The sequence below is a fragment of the Podarcis vaucheri genome (genome assembly GCF_965113315.1).
Source record: "Podarcis vaucheri genome assembly, chromosome: 6".
Classification (NCBI taxonomy): Eukaryota; Metazoa; Chordata; class Lepidosauria; order Squamata; family Lacertidae; genus Podarcis; species Podarcis vaucheri.
In genome coordinates, this window is record NC_138764.1 from 70,923,742 (window position 1) to 70,940,601 (window position 16,860).

The window sequence follows — 16,860 nt, forward strand, 5'->3', positions numbered from 1 at the left end:
TTTCCACCCACCTTCCTGTTGTAGTACTGATGGAAAAAAGAGAACAGGGGCAGAAAGAGAGTAGGTCAAGTACACATTATTCTAAGTTTCAAAATACAAAACAAAAAACTTGTTGTGGCTCTGTCTGGATCAGAGTTACAACTGTGTATGCAAGGAATTCAGTTTAGCCTGCACCTGTGTTAATGCTCTTTTCCTAACTTCTGCCTCTGATGCAGCCTGCTGGAATCTGGAATCTCCAGCAACTACGGTATTGGATTACCCCATGTTTGAGTATTGAGAGGGAAATAAAACTTAACCCCTTGGAGAAATAACTTTCCTGCAGCAACATGTATTGTAGAAGGATGCTAATGCTGTAATTTACACAAACAGAGGTCCGTTTCTTGCAGGAGTTGGAAAACGTGCTTTTTTCTTTCTCACCCCATGGATAAGTAAAAGCTAATCTCAAAACACTGCTCAGCTAAAGTGACATTCTTCCTCCCCTGGGGCAAGATTCTGCTTTATTCGCCATTGTGTCATTTTTTTATTTCTGCCTGCTGAGGAGATGACGCTGTGAATGGTACAAATAGCAACTATTATTCACAAAGCCTTTGGAGATCTGCATGTTAAGGGAGCAGCTGGTACAGTTCGCAGATTGGAGCAGCAATGTTTGGCTCTTTGCCTGCCTCTGAAGTAAACAGAAGAGTAAGAACGTTGGTTTCTTCTGCAGTTCCTGGCACAACTGTGGCCATAAATACTGACAATGAATTTGCAACTAGGGGATAATCAAAGTGGTGCAGCTCTGTGGAGAGCTGTAAACTCTCAGAAGTCCTACTTGAGGAAGAATTCCCTAAAGGTTGTGGCTGTTTTCTTTCATTCTAGTGTAGTCTTACTGCTGTTGGTGCTGGCGGCACATATGTAGTTCCTTTCCTTGGATCGTGAACTGCTGCCATAATTGGTAATTTCCAAGTACAAATGTAGAATCAAGTTTACATCCAGAACAGCTGTGACCCATTACAAACCAGTAGCACGGTCAGGGCTGCTAGTGGTACTCCAGCAAGCATCTTGAGGCCCACGGCTTCCCACCCATGACATTTTCCTCTCCAAGCCTTCTCTATGCACCAAAGTGAGGATCCTGCTCGCAGAGCTCCATCTTACAGTAGCAAAATGCAAGGAACTTGGTCTTACCTGTTGCCTCACCTTGCCTAAAGAGACCAGCCAAACTAGCTGAAGCTGCAATGCTAAGAATGTCTACTCAGAAGTAAGGCCTACTGAATTCAGTGGGGCTTACTCAGATAAAGGTTTAGGGCTGCAGCCTTAGTTTCACTGTGGTCTAAACCACTGAGCCTCTTGGGCTTGCTGATCAGAAGGTCGGTTGTTCAAATGCCCGCAATGGAGTGAGCTCCCGTTGCTCTGTCCCTGCTCCTGCCAACCTAGCAGTTCGAAAGCACACCAGTGCAAATAAAAAAATAAGTACTGCTGTGGCGGGAAGGTAAACGGTGTTTCCATGCGCTCTGGCTTCCATCATGGTGTCCCTTTGCACCAGAAGTGGTTTAGTCATGCTGGCCATATGACCCAGAAAGCTGTCTGTGGACAAACACCGGCTCCCTCGGCCTGAAAGCGAGATGAGCACCACAACCCCATAGTCACCTTTGACTGAACGTAACCATCCAGGGGTCCTTTACCTTTATAGACAACCCAGCTCATTTCTTCAGGGAGCTCAAGGCAAGGCACATGTACTGACTCTTGCTAGGAATGTTGCAAGCTAAAAAAAATGGTTTATGGGAAGCTATGTTTGGCAAGTTTCAAGTCTATTAAATTAAACGCACTTGGGAGTACAGTAGTGTGCAAAGCAAGGAAGAGTTACAATAGATAGTTTTCTACTTTTAAAATTACATATTGTTGCATTAATGCCCATAGAGGCAGATAACTTGGTTTATCTTCTGTAAACATAGGCAAGGCATTTTAAAAGGCAGTAATGCATTGCTTGTTCCACAGCAATGGATTTTGGAAGCCTATTATGTTACAGCAAGAGAACCCATGAGGAGTTTTCAGTTAGTTAGGAAAATCGTATTTTAAAAATATAAAGTCCTAGTGCCGTCTCTCTCTGATCAGGATTTAAAAACAAGAGAATGCCATTCAAGCAACACAAAATTCATCCACCAGATGGCACCATCTACAGTTACATGCTCAATAGTATTTGAGGGTTGCTAATGAAGGGGGTTCCTGTCCCATGACAAGAGGTATAAAATGCACTTGAGTTGACGTGTATAAAATCAATAATTTCTCCCACATCTCCTCAGAGCCTGCTTTTTCTATCTGCAAAAAGAATCTGGCAACTGTTTTATTTAGCAGTAGGGGTTAGGAGGCCAGGGGGACAAAGCTGTTAAAGTAGGATAACCCTGCCAACTTTCTCACCTTTTGTGTTGGGGGGAAAAAAACCATTTCAATGTTCCCACCAATGCTTCATTCTTATTGCTATTTGCTCCTTGCTCCTCCCTTCTTACCTGTGAACCACAGAATCACTCACTCTGAAAGGAATGCACAAGGTCAGGCTACATGAGAAACAAAGCAGTTGTAGTGAGGTGATAAGAGAGTTGTCCGCCCGCCACTATCAGAAGAGGCTGCCCCATGGTGTCACATCACAGGACTGATTGCTTTTAATTTTTAAAAAAGTCTTTACATGTTTAGAAAGTGTAGTAAGTTTCTAGCCTCCCTTTTCCCCCAATGGAAGGTGGTACACATGGGATTCCTGGGCAATCTCCTATCCAGTGTTTGAAACTCCCATTGTTCTAGGCGCATTTTGCGACAGGGAATTTCATTAGTGTGAGCAGTTTCTGAGCTCTGGGCTCAAAGATTTCAGATTAAAACTGCAGAGTGGAAGGAAAGGAGGACCCTTTTCTGCCTCCCCACTACTCTATGAAAGACTGGAGAAGAGACCCTCTTAAGAATATTAGGGGGGTGGAAAACACAAGGACTAGACATGTGAAAAATGAACATTTTATCTGCAGTTCATTCACTTTCAGCTTTGTATTCTTGTTACTAAAAAAGCGTGCCTAGACATTCTGTTGTTGCGCCTATAACCTCTGTTTAAGGTGCCATTTAGCTCCTACCTTTCATATCTCTGTTTGTAACACAGCACTGGGAAAAGAGCTTAAATGGAACACCTTCCCCCCTGCTCTGCTAGCTTTCCACCTACTTTTTAAAAAAATAGTCCAACTATCTGGACTCTGAAGCGAAGCAGGTCATCATTCTATGACCTTGGGATTCCAAATATCCACCAATAAAGGTAAAAGGTCCCCTGCCCATTAGGTCCAGTCGCGGACGACTCTGGGGTTGCGGCACTCATCTTGCTTTATTGGCCGAGGGAGCTGGTGTACAGCTTCCGGGTCATGTGGCCTGCATGACTAAGCCACTTCTGGCGAACCAGAGCAGCGCATGGAAATGCCATTTACCTTCCTGCCGGAGCAGTACCTATTTATCTACTTGCACTTTGACATGCTTTTGAACTGCTAGGTTGGCAGGAGCAGGGACCAAGCAATGGGAGCTCACCCTGTCACGGGAACCGCTGACCTTCTGATTGGCAAGTCCTAGGCTCTGTGGTTTAACCTACAGCGCCACCCACGTCCCAATACCCACCAATACCCTTGTATTAATAGATTTGCCCAAAGATAAGGAGCTGAGTTGCTACACTTTATGGAATTGTGAGGAAGAAGGTAACAAGACAGATACGATGAAGCAGCTGAGAAACTTCCAAAATAGGTTGACTGCCCTTGTGATGCTCAGCAGAATCAACACAGCTTCATACAGTTCAGTGTGCAGATGGACAGCCATACAGCATCCACAACAAAAGAGTCGAGCTCAAGTTTGAATTAATTTAATGAAGTGAGAATACAGTATTGCCAAAAACACAAGGCACTGCTGCTCCAAAGAGAAGCAAAGATTATTTCTGACCACTACAGAGCGCAGCTCCTTAATGCGAATACAGGAGGCCATTTTGGCAAGACTTACCCTGCTTGCTTTAGCACATTTGTGGAAAGAAGCCAGTGCATCCATTTGTAAACCAGAGGCAGGCTCCACATTCTCAGATTGCAATATTCAGAAATTTACCTTCCGTAATATGTAAGAACAGGAAGACACAAGGGTAAGCACTGGTGAATCTGTACAAAGCACTGAAGAGTAGGATTAGTAAAAAATGGGAGCAAAGAACAATACAGAGTTAGTTCAAGTACACTGCCTGCCCAATACAAAAAGGACATTGTTTATAAGGAGGATTCAGAAAGACACCTCCGGCCCATGAGAGAGCTGGAAAAGGCAGCCTGGGCATGCAACACAGGAAGAGACCGTGTAGATGCCTATATTGTGTATCCCAGGAAGTTTACTGTGCAGAGGGATGAAGGACATAGCCAGCATGTTAAATTTTTTATTCTAGATAGAGCTAATAGCTCCACTTCTCCATCTTGACCCCATCTGTGGGGTGCATGGAAAGGGAAAGATACACTTCAGACAGCACAGTCACATCATCTGCCAATGCGCCCCTTTTACAGGAGGGGGCAACCTTTGCGCTTTTTGTTCTTCCTGACTTGCAAGGCGGCTCGAGTTGCCATTTCGAACACTTCCCGCACGCCGTCCTTCGTCTTGGCTGAGCACTCAAGGTAGCCAAAAGCATTGATCCTGTTTGCCATGTCTCTCCCTTCCTCTGGTTTCACTGGCTCCTTGCGAAGACAAAGAAAAAACACACAATCCAAATTAATGAAACCTCTGCAAGGGGCTTGATTTAAGGAAGAACTTGAGTTAGTACAGGTGTAACACTCTATCCTGGCCGAGAAAAGCAGCACAGCTCCTCGTAGAAATATGGCTGGCCATTTTGGCAAGACTGAAAGGACATTCTCAGATGAATTGTGGGGGGGGGGGGAGAGGACGACCCACATATAGAAAGGGCCAGCAAGGCCTTTTCCATGTTCAGATATATACTCAGTGTTTGGAAGGCCAGAGGGCTGGGCAGTGCAAATTCTGGGGCAGGGCCAGTGCTGTGGCCCCATTGGCGCTTTCTATAGGTGGACCCCCATTCACACAACACTTGAAGCAGATTTTAGCATCCTTCCTATAGTCATACAGGGTAAGATGGGGGCTTAATCTTTGTACCTGAGAACTTTGTGGTTCATGTATCTGCCCCAAGCCATCTGGATGCAAGGGAGAGAGGACAGCAAACATGTAGACGTCTTAGCAAAATTTGTTATGGGTTTCTGCAGTGATCAAATCTCCTCTGGACCACTAGTCCATGCTGTACCCTGCAGGACACTGCTCCATCATCAATCTGCAATCTCTGCCATCTACATTTATGGTGTCTCTGTCTTGCCCTGGTGCTAGGCTTGTCCTACTGAAAAAATCAGGGAGTCCCTCCCAAACCAGGCTCTGACTCCACTGTAGGTTTTCTATATCTCATAGGGCTTCAGGAACGCTGCTTCCAAGCAGTAGTTTTCAATATTTAAAGAGATGAGGTCCAACTTTAACCCCAGACTAGACCCATCTTCTTCTTATTGTTGTTGTTACAGTACAAACTGCCTCTTCCTTCCCACCCCAAAATCCTTTAATCCACTTCTGGGTCTTAACCAAAGATATTGCCAAATTAGGAAGATTGGTGTTTGTTTAGTTTTTAATTCCTTCAGCTCAAAATTCCCAGCACGAACCCACTCTGAAGTTCAGTTCACAATGGTTTCACCACCAGGTAAAACCACAGAGCAAGGAATCTTACACTCTGCACATGCCAGCCCACCCTTTCCCCTCTGGGCTGCATATACACCACATGTTTAAAGCACATTCCATTCTCTCTCTCCCCCCCCCCAAAGAAATTGTGAGGACTACAGTTCACCCTTACAAAACTGCATTTCCCTGCACCCTTAAACTACAATTCCCATTATTTTTTTTGGGGGGGAGGGTGCTTTAAATGCATGGCCTGCATGTAGACCAACACTTCCAAAAGTAGGAGCACCGAGTGTCAGTAGGATAGACTTTTATCATTACAGTGGTACCTTGGGTTAAGTACTTAATTTGTTCCGGAGGTCCGTACTTAACCTGAAACTCTTCTTAACCTGAGGTACTACTTTAGCTAATGGGGTCTCCCGCTGCTGCCGTGCCACCGGAGCACGATTTCTGTTCTCATCCTGAAGCAAAGTTCTTAACCCGAGGTACTATTTCTGGGTTAGCAGAGTATGTAACCTGAAGCGTATGTAACCTGAGGTACCACTGTACAGCCTGAATGTTTGATAACGCTCAATAGCAGTGAGCTATGTGAGTTTTAACTGCCAATACCTCTGCCTGGAAGAGATCTTACTGACCCTGCTCAGAGGCAGCTTCACCACCAGTCCTCCCCTTCTGCCTTCTGCAAAGGTTACTGTGTTGGGGAAAGTGGAAGTGGGAGCAACTTCCCATGGACTTTCTTGTAAAAGCCCTGAATATCCTCCCAAGAATTATGAGGAATGTCAGAACTGATTAAGAGCACCATTGGAGAAGGGCACTATCTCCCAGGTGGACCAAAGATTTAGAGCATGTGGAATTGAGACACTTGCATCAACCTCCTAAAAGCAACCCAACATCTTCTTAATCACCAATATAATACGAGATGGGAAACTTGGGGGGGGGGGTTGAAGTTAGTATAACAATTCAAGTACTGACAAATTCTAGTTTTGAAATAATATTCTGATCTCCCAGAATGAAAAGTGATTCCCTAAATTTCTTGTGTGAAAAATCCAGAGCATTTACAAGTTTCACCTAATACTTCAGTGTAATATTTTAAATAAGATGCATATTGCACCACACATTGTATGGAGTAGAGCACAGATCCATGTATACTATTTAATTGTGTTAACTATCTAATTTTCTCCCCCCCCCGACCTTTAAGTTTTTTATTTACGTACTTTTGAAGAGTTCTCATGTGATCCTACTTGGAATAATGCTCCCTAGTTACAGAGTTTCAGAATACACAAAAGGCACTTGTTTTATCTGAAAATCTTCAGTTATCTCACCCATTTTAAGGGGTATTGGATGACTTGCTGTTTAGAAAAGGATAGGAGGGATATAGATTCTCCCCAAGAGCACTTTACTGCATAGCCGCAGCCATCAGTAATTCTGGTATGAAGAGTTCTCCAAGCTGTGGCAACAGCGGCTGCTGGTATAAAGCCTTCCCAGAAACATCACAATGACAACATTACACAACATTATGTAAAGCAAGTGAATTATTTCTCACTACAAAAACTCCACCAAGCTTTTTTTAAAAAAATAAAATAAAATACAACAGGCTCCTCCTACCTGTTTCATCTTTGCCAGTTCCCTGCGGGTGTGATCATCATTCCGCAAGTCCTTCTTGTTCCCCACAAGGATGATGGGCACATTAGGGCAGAAGTGTTTCACTTCAGGTGTCCATTTCTCTGGGATGTTTTCTGGAAAGGCCAATCACATTCTCATGAATCAGGTCAGGCCATGAAATAAAAGCTCTCCTCCCAATGAAGGACAGATTCACAGGTATAATAATCCCATGGCACTTAAAAAGGAAGCTATTTGAGACCTCTTCAAAACAGGCCATTCCCAGATCCAGTTCGTTGCCAAAAGCAAGACTGGATACAATGAGAGTCCTATTTCCAGAGCCCTGGCCAGCGCATGGCTGAGAGCCTGCTCTCCCTACCACACCCAGTAGCAGCTGAAAGGGAACACTGAACTCCCTATGCCAATGAAAGAAATAAAGTGACTGGGAATATGGGAAAGCTCTCCTCACACAAATCCCAGAGCCACAGCAAAAAATCCCTGGAGACGTGAGCAAAGATCAGTTTCAGAGAGACAGAACACCACACAGAAGGAGCTGTGCATAAAAGTTCAAAGCATCTCCCAGCGCACACACTTCCCTGCAGAATCCAGCTATGACAAATACTGTCATCATTATTAAGTCTATAGCGCTAGCAGATGCCCAAGGAGTCAGCGCAGTTTAGTAGTTAACTGTTTGCCCTCAAACGCAGAGGCAGGATCCTATCATCATCCTCCAGCCAACAAGATGCTGTTTAACACAGAACTGCTCTAACATGAGCCTTGCCAATTATATCCTGCATCATCTGCCAAACCCGTACACATATCTATGTGTAGAGGCTGTTTAAAAGTGTCATTACCTGGAGTTTTAGAGGCAAAGTGTTATCTGTTAAAATGTGACAATACTGCGGTCCATAAAGTCCTATGAATAAATTCATAGTTAGAAATAGTGCTCCTGATTCTTGATTGTGCATTCGAAAGCAGTGGTTACTGGAATAAGGTTTCCCCTTTTTCAAGTGAGAAAAATATTGCAAGCAGCCAAACATGTTTGAAAAGCCCCTGGATAACAGGGCAAGGCAGCTGCTTTCATGTATAGACCAGTAGGCCTTTATTTATTATCTACTTATCTCATTTTTATCTTGTCCATGATCAAACAAGGTTGGGGTACCTCAAACAATATAAAATAAAACCATTGACAATTTCAACAAAATTATTAACACATGAATCAGCCAGTATAACCTCTGTTCTTCCTTGTTTGTTCTAGAGATCCAGACTCGAATCCAGGTCTTTCATGGAGGGGGGGGAGAGACAGGCCAGGGGTTCCCCACCACTGATCTTGCTCAATGTCTGCTGGCTCTCCAGGAATGTCTTTTCTATCTACTGCCACTGACCATTTTAACTGAAGATGCCAGAAATTAGACTTACGGTCACCTACTCAAAAAAAATGTGCTCTACATTGAGCTATGGCACTTCCCTTAACATTCTTAGACCACTGCAACAGTTATGGAAAATGCTGGGAACTGTAGTTTAAGGGTGCTGGGAAATGTAGCTCTGCAAATGACCTCCTAACAACTCTAAGCACCCTTAATAAACTACAGTTCCTGTGATTCTTTGCAGGAGGCTATGATCCTTAAAGTGTGCTTTAAATATCTGGTGTGAATGTGACCAATGTTTCCCAAAATAGCCATTGCTTATCTGAATCCTGCAGGGACTGGAAGAATCACTACTTTGAAAGCTAAATTAGGTGTTTCAGCTTTCCCAACCCACCCGCCCACAGAGTTCCCTTGTATCCTGTGGGTGTGACCATGAGCCACCAAATGGGCAGTATCACATGCTCTGTGTCCTCACAGCCTCTTACCTCAAGCCTAGAGTGCCATAGCCTTACCTAAACTGTCTGGACTATCAATGGAAAAGCACATGAGGATAACATCTGTGTCTGGATAAGAGAGGGGCCGTAGCCTGTCATAGTCTTCCTGCCCGGCCGTGTCCCAAAGGGCCAGCTCCACCTGGAGAGACAGAAGGAAGTTTGTATCAGTGAGCAGCAGCATCAATACTACTCTGGATAAGAAATTGAAGCAAACAGGAGCACAGACCCTTTTTTCTTTCTCTCCCCATAGTACATCTTGGTTAACAGGCAGCTTTAAAGGCAACCTGGCACAACATCTACCCCAATTAAACTGCCTGAGCCCAGGAACTGATTATGGCCATTATCCAGTGTGTTTTATAGGACTGCAGCACTACCCTCAAGGGTGCCACCAAACGGTGTCAGATGATCATGAAGCTGTCAGGAGAGGCCAGGTCCAAACATAGCTCACAGCAACACCCTACTGACCAATGTGGGACGGTCAGTTATAAGATGTGCAGCCTCTCAGAGATAACAGCATGACATTGATAGTACTTTAGAACAGTTCTACTGAAGTTACTGTAAACCTTTATTGAGTATGATATGGACTGCACACAGCTTGACCCAAAGGGAAAACCTAACCTGAGGCGGGAGTGGAGACAAATAGGATGAAATCAGGGTTTTGGCAACAGGTGACAGAGCTAGGCAAGAACATTTTAAAGGGATTGGTGTCAGAAGGAGCAGCATGAAGTTCAGCACTCCGGGATGAACTGCAACAGAAACTGATGTGATATTTAGTTGGGGTTAAAAGCATATGTACACTCAAAGGTGCACCTGCTAGCAGAGAGAGTTACCTGTTTCCCATCTACTTCAATGTCAGCAATGTAGTTTTCGAAGACGGTTGGCACGTAGACCTCTGGGAATTGGTCCTTACTGAACACAATCAGCAGGCAGGTCTTTCCGCAAGCACCATCTCCAACAATCACCAGCTTTTTCCGAATCGCTGCCATGCCTGCAGAAAGAAAAAGAAGGCTAGATATGAAACACAGATCACGAAGACGCTGGAATCCTACAACAGGGGTGGGCAAAAAAATAGTTTGGGATCTACTAGTAAATTTCTTGGTGATTTGCAGGGTATTGGCCAACGTTTCTGTTATGTACTGAAGTTCTCACCCTGGGCCAGCAGGGGGATACTGTAGATAGTTATGCAAATAAGGGATCGAAAGTGACGTTCAGTGATTGGATAGTTTTAGAAAATTGTTATAGTTACGTTGTACCGGAGCTCTATATAAGCAGGCTGACTGAACCCTTCAGTTCAGTTCTGTTCTGGCCTGGGGATAAACAAGAGCTGTTTGAAGAATCGCTGTGTCGTCTGATATGTTCACCCACAACTTAACAGTTTCTGACTCCCCATTGTTTAATGATAAGCAACAGCAAAACAACTTTTTCTACCCAAGATAGGCTGCTAAAATAAAGATAAGCTAATAACCAGGAGTAGACTTTCATGTGATGGGTTGGGCAGCCTCAATTCTGTTCCAATACTGGAGGCAAATTCCTCAGCTCAGAATGTACTCAGAGGCACCTTGTTCTTTAATTCTAACTGTTTGATTTTTGCACTTAGCTCTGATGGGTAGATCTTAAGGCTTTAATAAAAACCCAAAGCAGAATGGACAAACCCCAAGTCTGCTCACCCTTATGCTACTGGATAGCTCATAACTCCTTCTTGCCTAAAAATCCCCCCTGCTTCCATGCAGCCTAAGGAAGTTCATTTTAAAATGTCACAATTCAAAAAAGCCAAGCTTTTCTTTGACTGTCTCACTGACTTCACTTGCAAGAACATGGCTGGCCTACATTTCAGAACAGATGTATAGATTAGCTACAAAAACCACAAAAATGTCACTGCACACCAGACTTTCTGTGGGTTTCAATCCAGCAGAAGTTATTTTAGAAACCATAAAGTGCGCCTGGAGAACAAACACAGTGATGCAACAGAGACAAAACTCAACATGAATAAGCATTTATACTCGAGAAAGGTCCAGCTGAAAATTTCAAAATATTTAGACGGCAATATTGTGCAAGCAAGGAAAAACAATTATTCTTATGACTTATAACATGTATCACTGCCTTTGCTGGACAAACATTGTAAGTATTATATATTACTGCCCTGCCCTTCCCCAGCTTCAAATTTTTGAAGCTGCCCTCATTCATGAGGTTTTTTGGTGGAGGGGGTGCTCCAATATGTAGTTTCAACCCCAAATCTGCACCTACTGGATTTTGGGGTATTATGCTACAGGCACTGGTGGACTGTGCTGGGGAGCGGGGGGAGAAGAGAGGAGAACTTTGCTGTTTGGAGCAGAGCCAACAAAGGGATTCCATGGGGAATTCCAAGGGATTTGTGTAAGCACATTTCGCAGCACAGGAAGCTGCAGCCAGATCTCCTCTAGCAACATTTCACCCTGCATACCTAAGCAATGCTCCAAGATAGAGCTGGTGTGGGCTCCGAGGACAAGGATAGCCAGAAGTCATTCTGAAGGCTGGAAGTCCTGTACAAAGTTTTGCCCTTACAAACCAAGAAAATCACACAGGTGTCTAAATTAGGCACCTGTAAACAGAAGGGAGATCAGTGATGCGGCAGAACACCTGCCACGTAATGAAAAATCAGGTTAAAAATGGCGAAAACACCTGGGATATGAATGTTTCAGAGGCCCGGCATTTGAAGTTCAAAGAACTATAGTGCTCGATTTGTCTGGATTTGTCTGCTGGATTAAACATTCTTGCAACAGAAGCCAGTGTACTCCCCTGGCAATTACACACACAAACCCCAACAGAAACTCCCACAACACAGGGAAAAGCACCAAGCATAATCAAGACTTGTGTTGTCATAAATAGATTAACTAATTAGATTCAGCTTCAAAAAGCAAGATGAAGTCCTCATCCATTTGTTCAGCGGGTGAGCAATAAGCATTCCTCCTACTCTGCCTGAAGCCAAGCTGACTATCAAGAAGGTTGCATCTGGAACATTTTGCTATAAACCTAGACCTCCAGAATACGTGCAGTATTGCACTCCTTTCTCAGCTGCCAGACTTCTCAGGGGCAGCAGCTGTATAACTTTTATAATCTCCGGGGTTAAGACGGCTGTGCTGTTTAGCATTCTGACAGTAAAAAGAGGATCGAGTGTTAACAGAGCTGAATTTAAGCCTTTCTAGAGTCCCCAATTCTTGAGAATTAATACCTCGATTCAGCCAGCAGACACAGAATATGTCAGTAGTGAATGCCTTGTCATAAGACTTGCCAATTTGGAACAAACCCTGCTTGATGTCACAAACCCTAACTCAAGACTATACAGTCCAGAGGTAATAATCTACACAAAGGCACAAGCATCAACCCACACGAAGGGAGGAAACACACCCAACTCTAGGTTTTTTAAAAAAATAAAACTAAACCTGAATCTAGTATTCAACTATCTGAGACATTTCTCCAACTCCCCAGTCATGAAACTGCTAATACTGTAATTGTTGGTTGGCATGTGTCTGTCTCAGGATACAATGGAAGAGTGCGCCTTCAGGGCTGGAGTCAAACTGTTGGAGCACTACAGCGCCTGCTGTGGCTGTAGAGACCGATATGGGAGAGACATGTTTTGTTGCAGCTGGGGCAGATGAAGGCATCCAGTTGTGCCAATGCAGACGTGCCATGGTATATCTTCTCTCTGTGTTCCTCCCAACAGTCATTCCTCCTCCTCTGGTCACTGATATGGATATACAACCTGACTGTCTCCAGGTTTCTTGTGCGTGTCATTTACAAACAACATTTCTTGGGTAGGAACCTGTCACACTTTTGTCTTGGAATGGAAACATTTCCTGGTTCAACAGACCCCCATCACTTCTTGAATGGATGTACACACCATCTTCGGTCAAGCTGAAGGCATAGAAGAGTAACAGGGAGAAGAATATGCCCAAGAGAGTTGGGGCAAGAACACAGCCCTGTTGCACACTGCTCTTTATAGGGAAGGCATCCAAGGATGAGCTGTAATGTTGTTGTTGTTGTTTAGTTGTTTAGTCATGTCCGCCTCTTCGTGACCCCATGGACCACAGCACGCCAGGCACTCTCGTCTTCCACTGCCTCCCACAGTTTGGTCACACTCATGCTGGTAGCATCGAGAACACTGTCCAACCATCTCGTCCTCTGTCGTCCCCTTCTCCTTGTGCCCTCAATCTTTCCCAACATCAGGGTCTTTTCTAGGGAGTCTTCTCTTCTCATGAGGAGGCCAAAGGATTGGAGCCTCAGCTTCACGATCTGTCCTTCCAGTGAACACTCAGGGCTGATTTCCTTAAGAATGGAATGCCTTTATACAAATCTATGGTGACACCACACTTGGAATATTGTGTACAATTCTGGTTGTCCTTTATCTCAAAAAGGGTGCTATAGAATCAGAAAAGGACAAGAGATGATCTGGGGCTAGAGTTAATTCTTGGGGAGTGGAAAAGGTTACATTTGAGGCTTTTTAGTTGTCTTGTTTTTTGTTTGTTTGTTTTTAAAGACAAGAGTAGGATACGCTTGACACTTATATACATGTTCTAAGTTTACTAACTGCATTTATATTTTCCCCAACAACAAAATGTTTTCTGGATGGCTTCCAATAAAGGAAAAACAAATGCATATAAAAATAAAAAGGAAACCAATAACCATAAAATCTAAGAACATAAAACCAGCAGCCAGAGGATAAAAGCAACGTAACAAAAACTCACAGCAATACCATAATTCTGAAAGTTTTAAAATGTGTGATAATATCGAGTCATAAAATTGACACTGAAGCTAAAAAGGTTTAAGAGCCTGATAAAATAGAAAGATCTTCACCTGGTGATGAAACACTGACTAAAGCATAGCTGTCGGGTGAGCCAAGCAAACATCGTGTGGAGAAAGCGCATAGAGATAGATATTTTGTTCTCCCCTCTCTCATAATACTAGAACCTGGGGTCAAGCAATGAAGCTCAGTGGTGAGAGATTCAAGACAAGAAAAGAGAGGCACACAGCACAGAAGCAGACAATGGAACTCTCCACCACAAGATGGCTTTTCTACAATCAAGTGGTATACAAATTTTCATAAATATATCATAAACCCAAATAAAGTACCTCCAAGCAGGGATATTCCTAGATTATGCAACACCCTATATGATACAATATACGATATATGATATCTTTATTGTCACTGTCCCATGCAGAACAATGAAATTGAAAAACTACATAAAACTACTACAAAACTACATAAAACATTCAAAAACCCGGAGGGAATCGGCTCAGCGGTGGATGGGTCTTTGCCGTGCCGGCGACACGGGGACCCTTAAAAACCGCAGGCGCAGAAGCCTGCGGACTGAAGACTCGGCGGGTGCCTTAAGCGCCCCCCCTGATTCGCGAAGAGCCTTTTTAAAGGCTATGGAGGGGATACGGGGGACGGCGCGGCACTGAGAGTCGATCGCTACCGCCGCTGAGCGAAGCCGCGAGCCATAACTGGAGAGCGCTGACTTCCTTCCTTGAAATTTGGACTGAAAAAAAAGAACCCGTGAGTAATCTGGAACTGAACTTTAAAAATTTTACCTTCTGAATTTGAGACGACCGGGGGGTGTGCTAAAAGGAAGTCCCCACCCCCCCCTTGCAGACGATCCAGAGCAATGATATAAGAGCTAAGCTGGAGTGCTTACCCTGTAAAGGGTGAGTTTTAAAAGGTCAGTAACTTCCAAGATTTGAAAAGGCAAATTTGAGCAGGAGAGTGGAGTGTTGGAAGAGACTTCGTTTTGTTGTATACAACCCTCCCTCCCGGGCCCGGGAGCGACCTGCTTTGGAGCCTGTATAGAGGAGTAGAATTTGACAGCTGTCAAAGCTGTCAATTGGACTGTTAACAGTGGAAAAATTGTTATTTAAGATCTCTCCGGATTAAAAGGAGTTACAATTGAATCAAAATTGTTGGAAACAAAGAAACAATAACAGGACAGAGGATTGTTGGAGAAAAGAACATTAAGTAGCCAGATTCCCTCTAGGGGGAATTCTGTGGAATTACAATGGCTGTGGGTGGAAAGATACTGAGAGAAACCGAAAGGATGTTTTCACTGGTGGGAACTTTACAGGAGCAGACTACAGCTATGAGTAAACAACTGATGACCTTGAATTCTGAAACAAGTAGTTCTGCTGAATGTAATGAGGACTTGAGTGAGAAAGAACCCACAGCTGAATTCGAAATAATAAACAAAGAAGAGGAGAAGACAAAACAAGAAAGAGAACAAGTTAAGTGGGAAAACACTAACCAGAAGCTGACATCTGGAGAACACAAGCAAGGAGACTATTGGATTAAGTCCATTTTAAGCCTACGAAAGATACAGAAGACGAAAGTGGAGGCCCCGGGAGTTTATGGAATTCAGGAACTTGAAATAAAGAAGTACAATTGGGGCCTCCACACAGACTTTGATTTTGATTATCATCAAGACTCAGGCCTTGTGGAAATTCTGCAACAGTTGTCTCTAAATAAGGGAAGAGACTATGGACTGATTGGATTGATTGTGAAGGAGCTCTTTCGAGACTCGATGACCGACAAAAAGGACTACCAACAAAACCGGCGGAGAGGGACTGAAAGAGATTTGAGAGCCTCGGACGTGCGGAACCCAGGCTAAAAACTGTTATTTTGGACATGTCTTGGGAAAGGACGCAAACCGGGGATGGGAGGGAGGGAAGCATTTAAATTCAAACAACACTCAAGACCAGGGGGTTTAGTTAATAAGAAAATCATTCAAGAAAAAATGAGAAATCGACGGAAGAGAATTGGGGTCCAACTTAGGGAAAATTTATTTTTGTCTTTCTTTATAAAAGGATTAATATTAAGATGAAAAGGAAATGCTAACTTGCTGACATAAATCTGGGAATAGGGAGGCAAGGGTGGGGGTGGGGGGAAGTCAAGGACTAGGGTTAGAAAATAAGATGTTAGGAAATTGTACATGTTTGTCGTCTTTTATGTTTGTTTTGGTGTTTTGTGTTTTGTTTTTGTCTATATAAAATGTGAAAACCCAATAAAAATATTTTAAAAAAAAAAAACTCTGAAACCCCATTTTAAAATACACTATACTATAGAGACCTGCTGCGTTTAGAACCAGAATTGCTTTTGCGTAGAAACTGTTTCTCAGGCGGCTAGTCCTGGCCTTTATAACCCTATACCTTCTTCCAGAAGGCAGAAGCTGAAAGAGATCATTTCCGGGGTGCGCGCTATCCTGCACTATCTCTGCCGCTTTCTTATGGCACCTGGCAGCATAGATTTGATCTAAGGTGGGAAGAGTGCACGCAATTATTCTCTCTGCAGTCTTTATAACCCTGGATAGCATTGTTTTATCCCTGGCCGTGCAGCTCCCAAACTACACACACAGACCATAAATTATACGCTCTCCACAGTGCAATGGACTCCACAGTACCTTGGCCCTGATTCATGTTATCTACTGTATCATGACTGGATAGATCTGTAATGTTGCTTTCACAGTGCAGCATATTAATATCTGCCTTTATGCTATTTTGCCTTGACAAATCAATTCTTGTGTTGAAGTTGTTCTAGGGTGCAAAAAAACAACAACAAACAACCCTCTCAGGAAAGACCAGAACTTTATGTGTTTGTTCTAAATAACAGCATTTTGCCATAATTCTTGCATAACAGGCTTTACTTTAACTGATGTGCTTCAAATTAGGACAATCTCTTGTGTCCTTTTTTAAAACAA

General features: G+C 43.5%; 1 protein-coding gene across 3 annotated transcripts in view; it reads right to left on the reverse strand.

Moving 5' to 3' along the window:
* Positions 1-3,837: 3,837 nt before the first annotated feature.
* Positions 3,838-16,860, reverse strand: part of RHOC (ras homolog family member C) — a 37,764-nt gene continuing 24,741 nt past the window's right edge. For all 3 annotated transcript variants that reach the window (XM_082227677.1, XM_082227678.1, XM_082227676.1), the window contains exons 2-5: positions 9,970-10,127; positions 9,158-9,278; positions 7,285-7,415; positions 3,838-4,691 (exon numbers count right to left, since the gene is read on the reverse strand). In XM_082227677.1, coding sequence (XP_082083803.1) covers positions 4,518-4,691; positions 7,285-7,415; positions 9,158-9,278; positions 9,970-10,125 — 582 coding nt within the window. In that variant the 5' untranslated portion in view covers positions 10,126-10,127 and the 3' untranslated portion in view covers positions 3,838-4,517. The remainder of the gene's footprint in view (positions 4,692-7,284; positions 7,416-9,157; positions 9,279-9,969; positions 10,128-16,860) is intronic.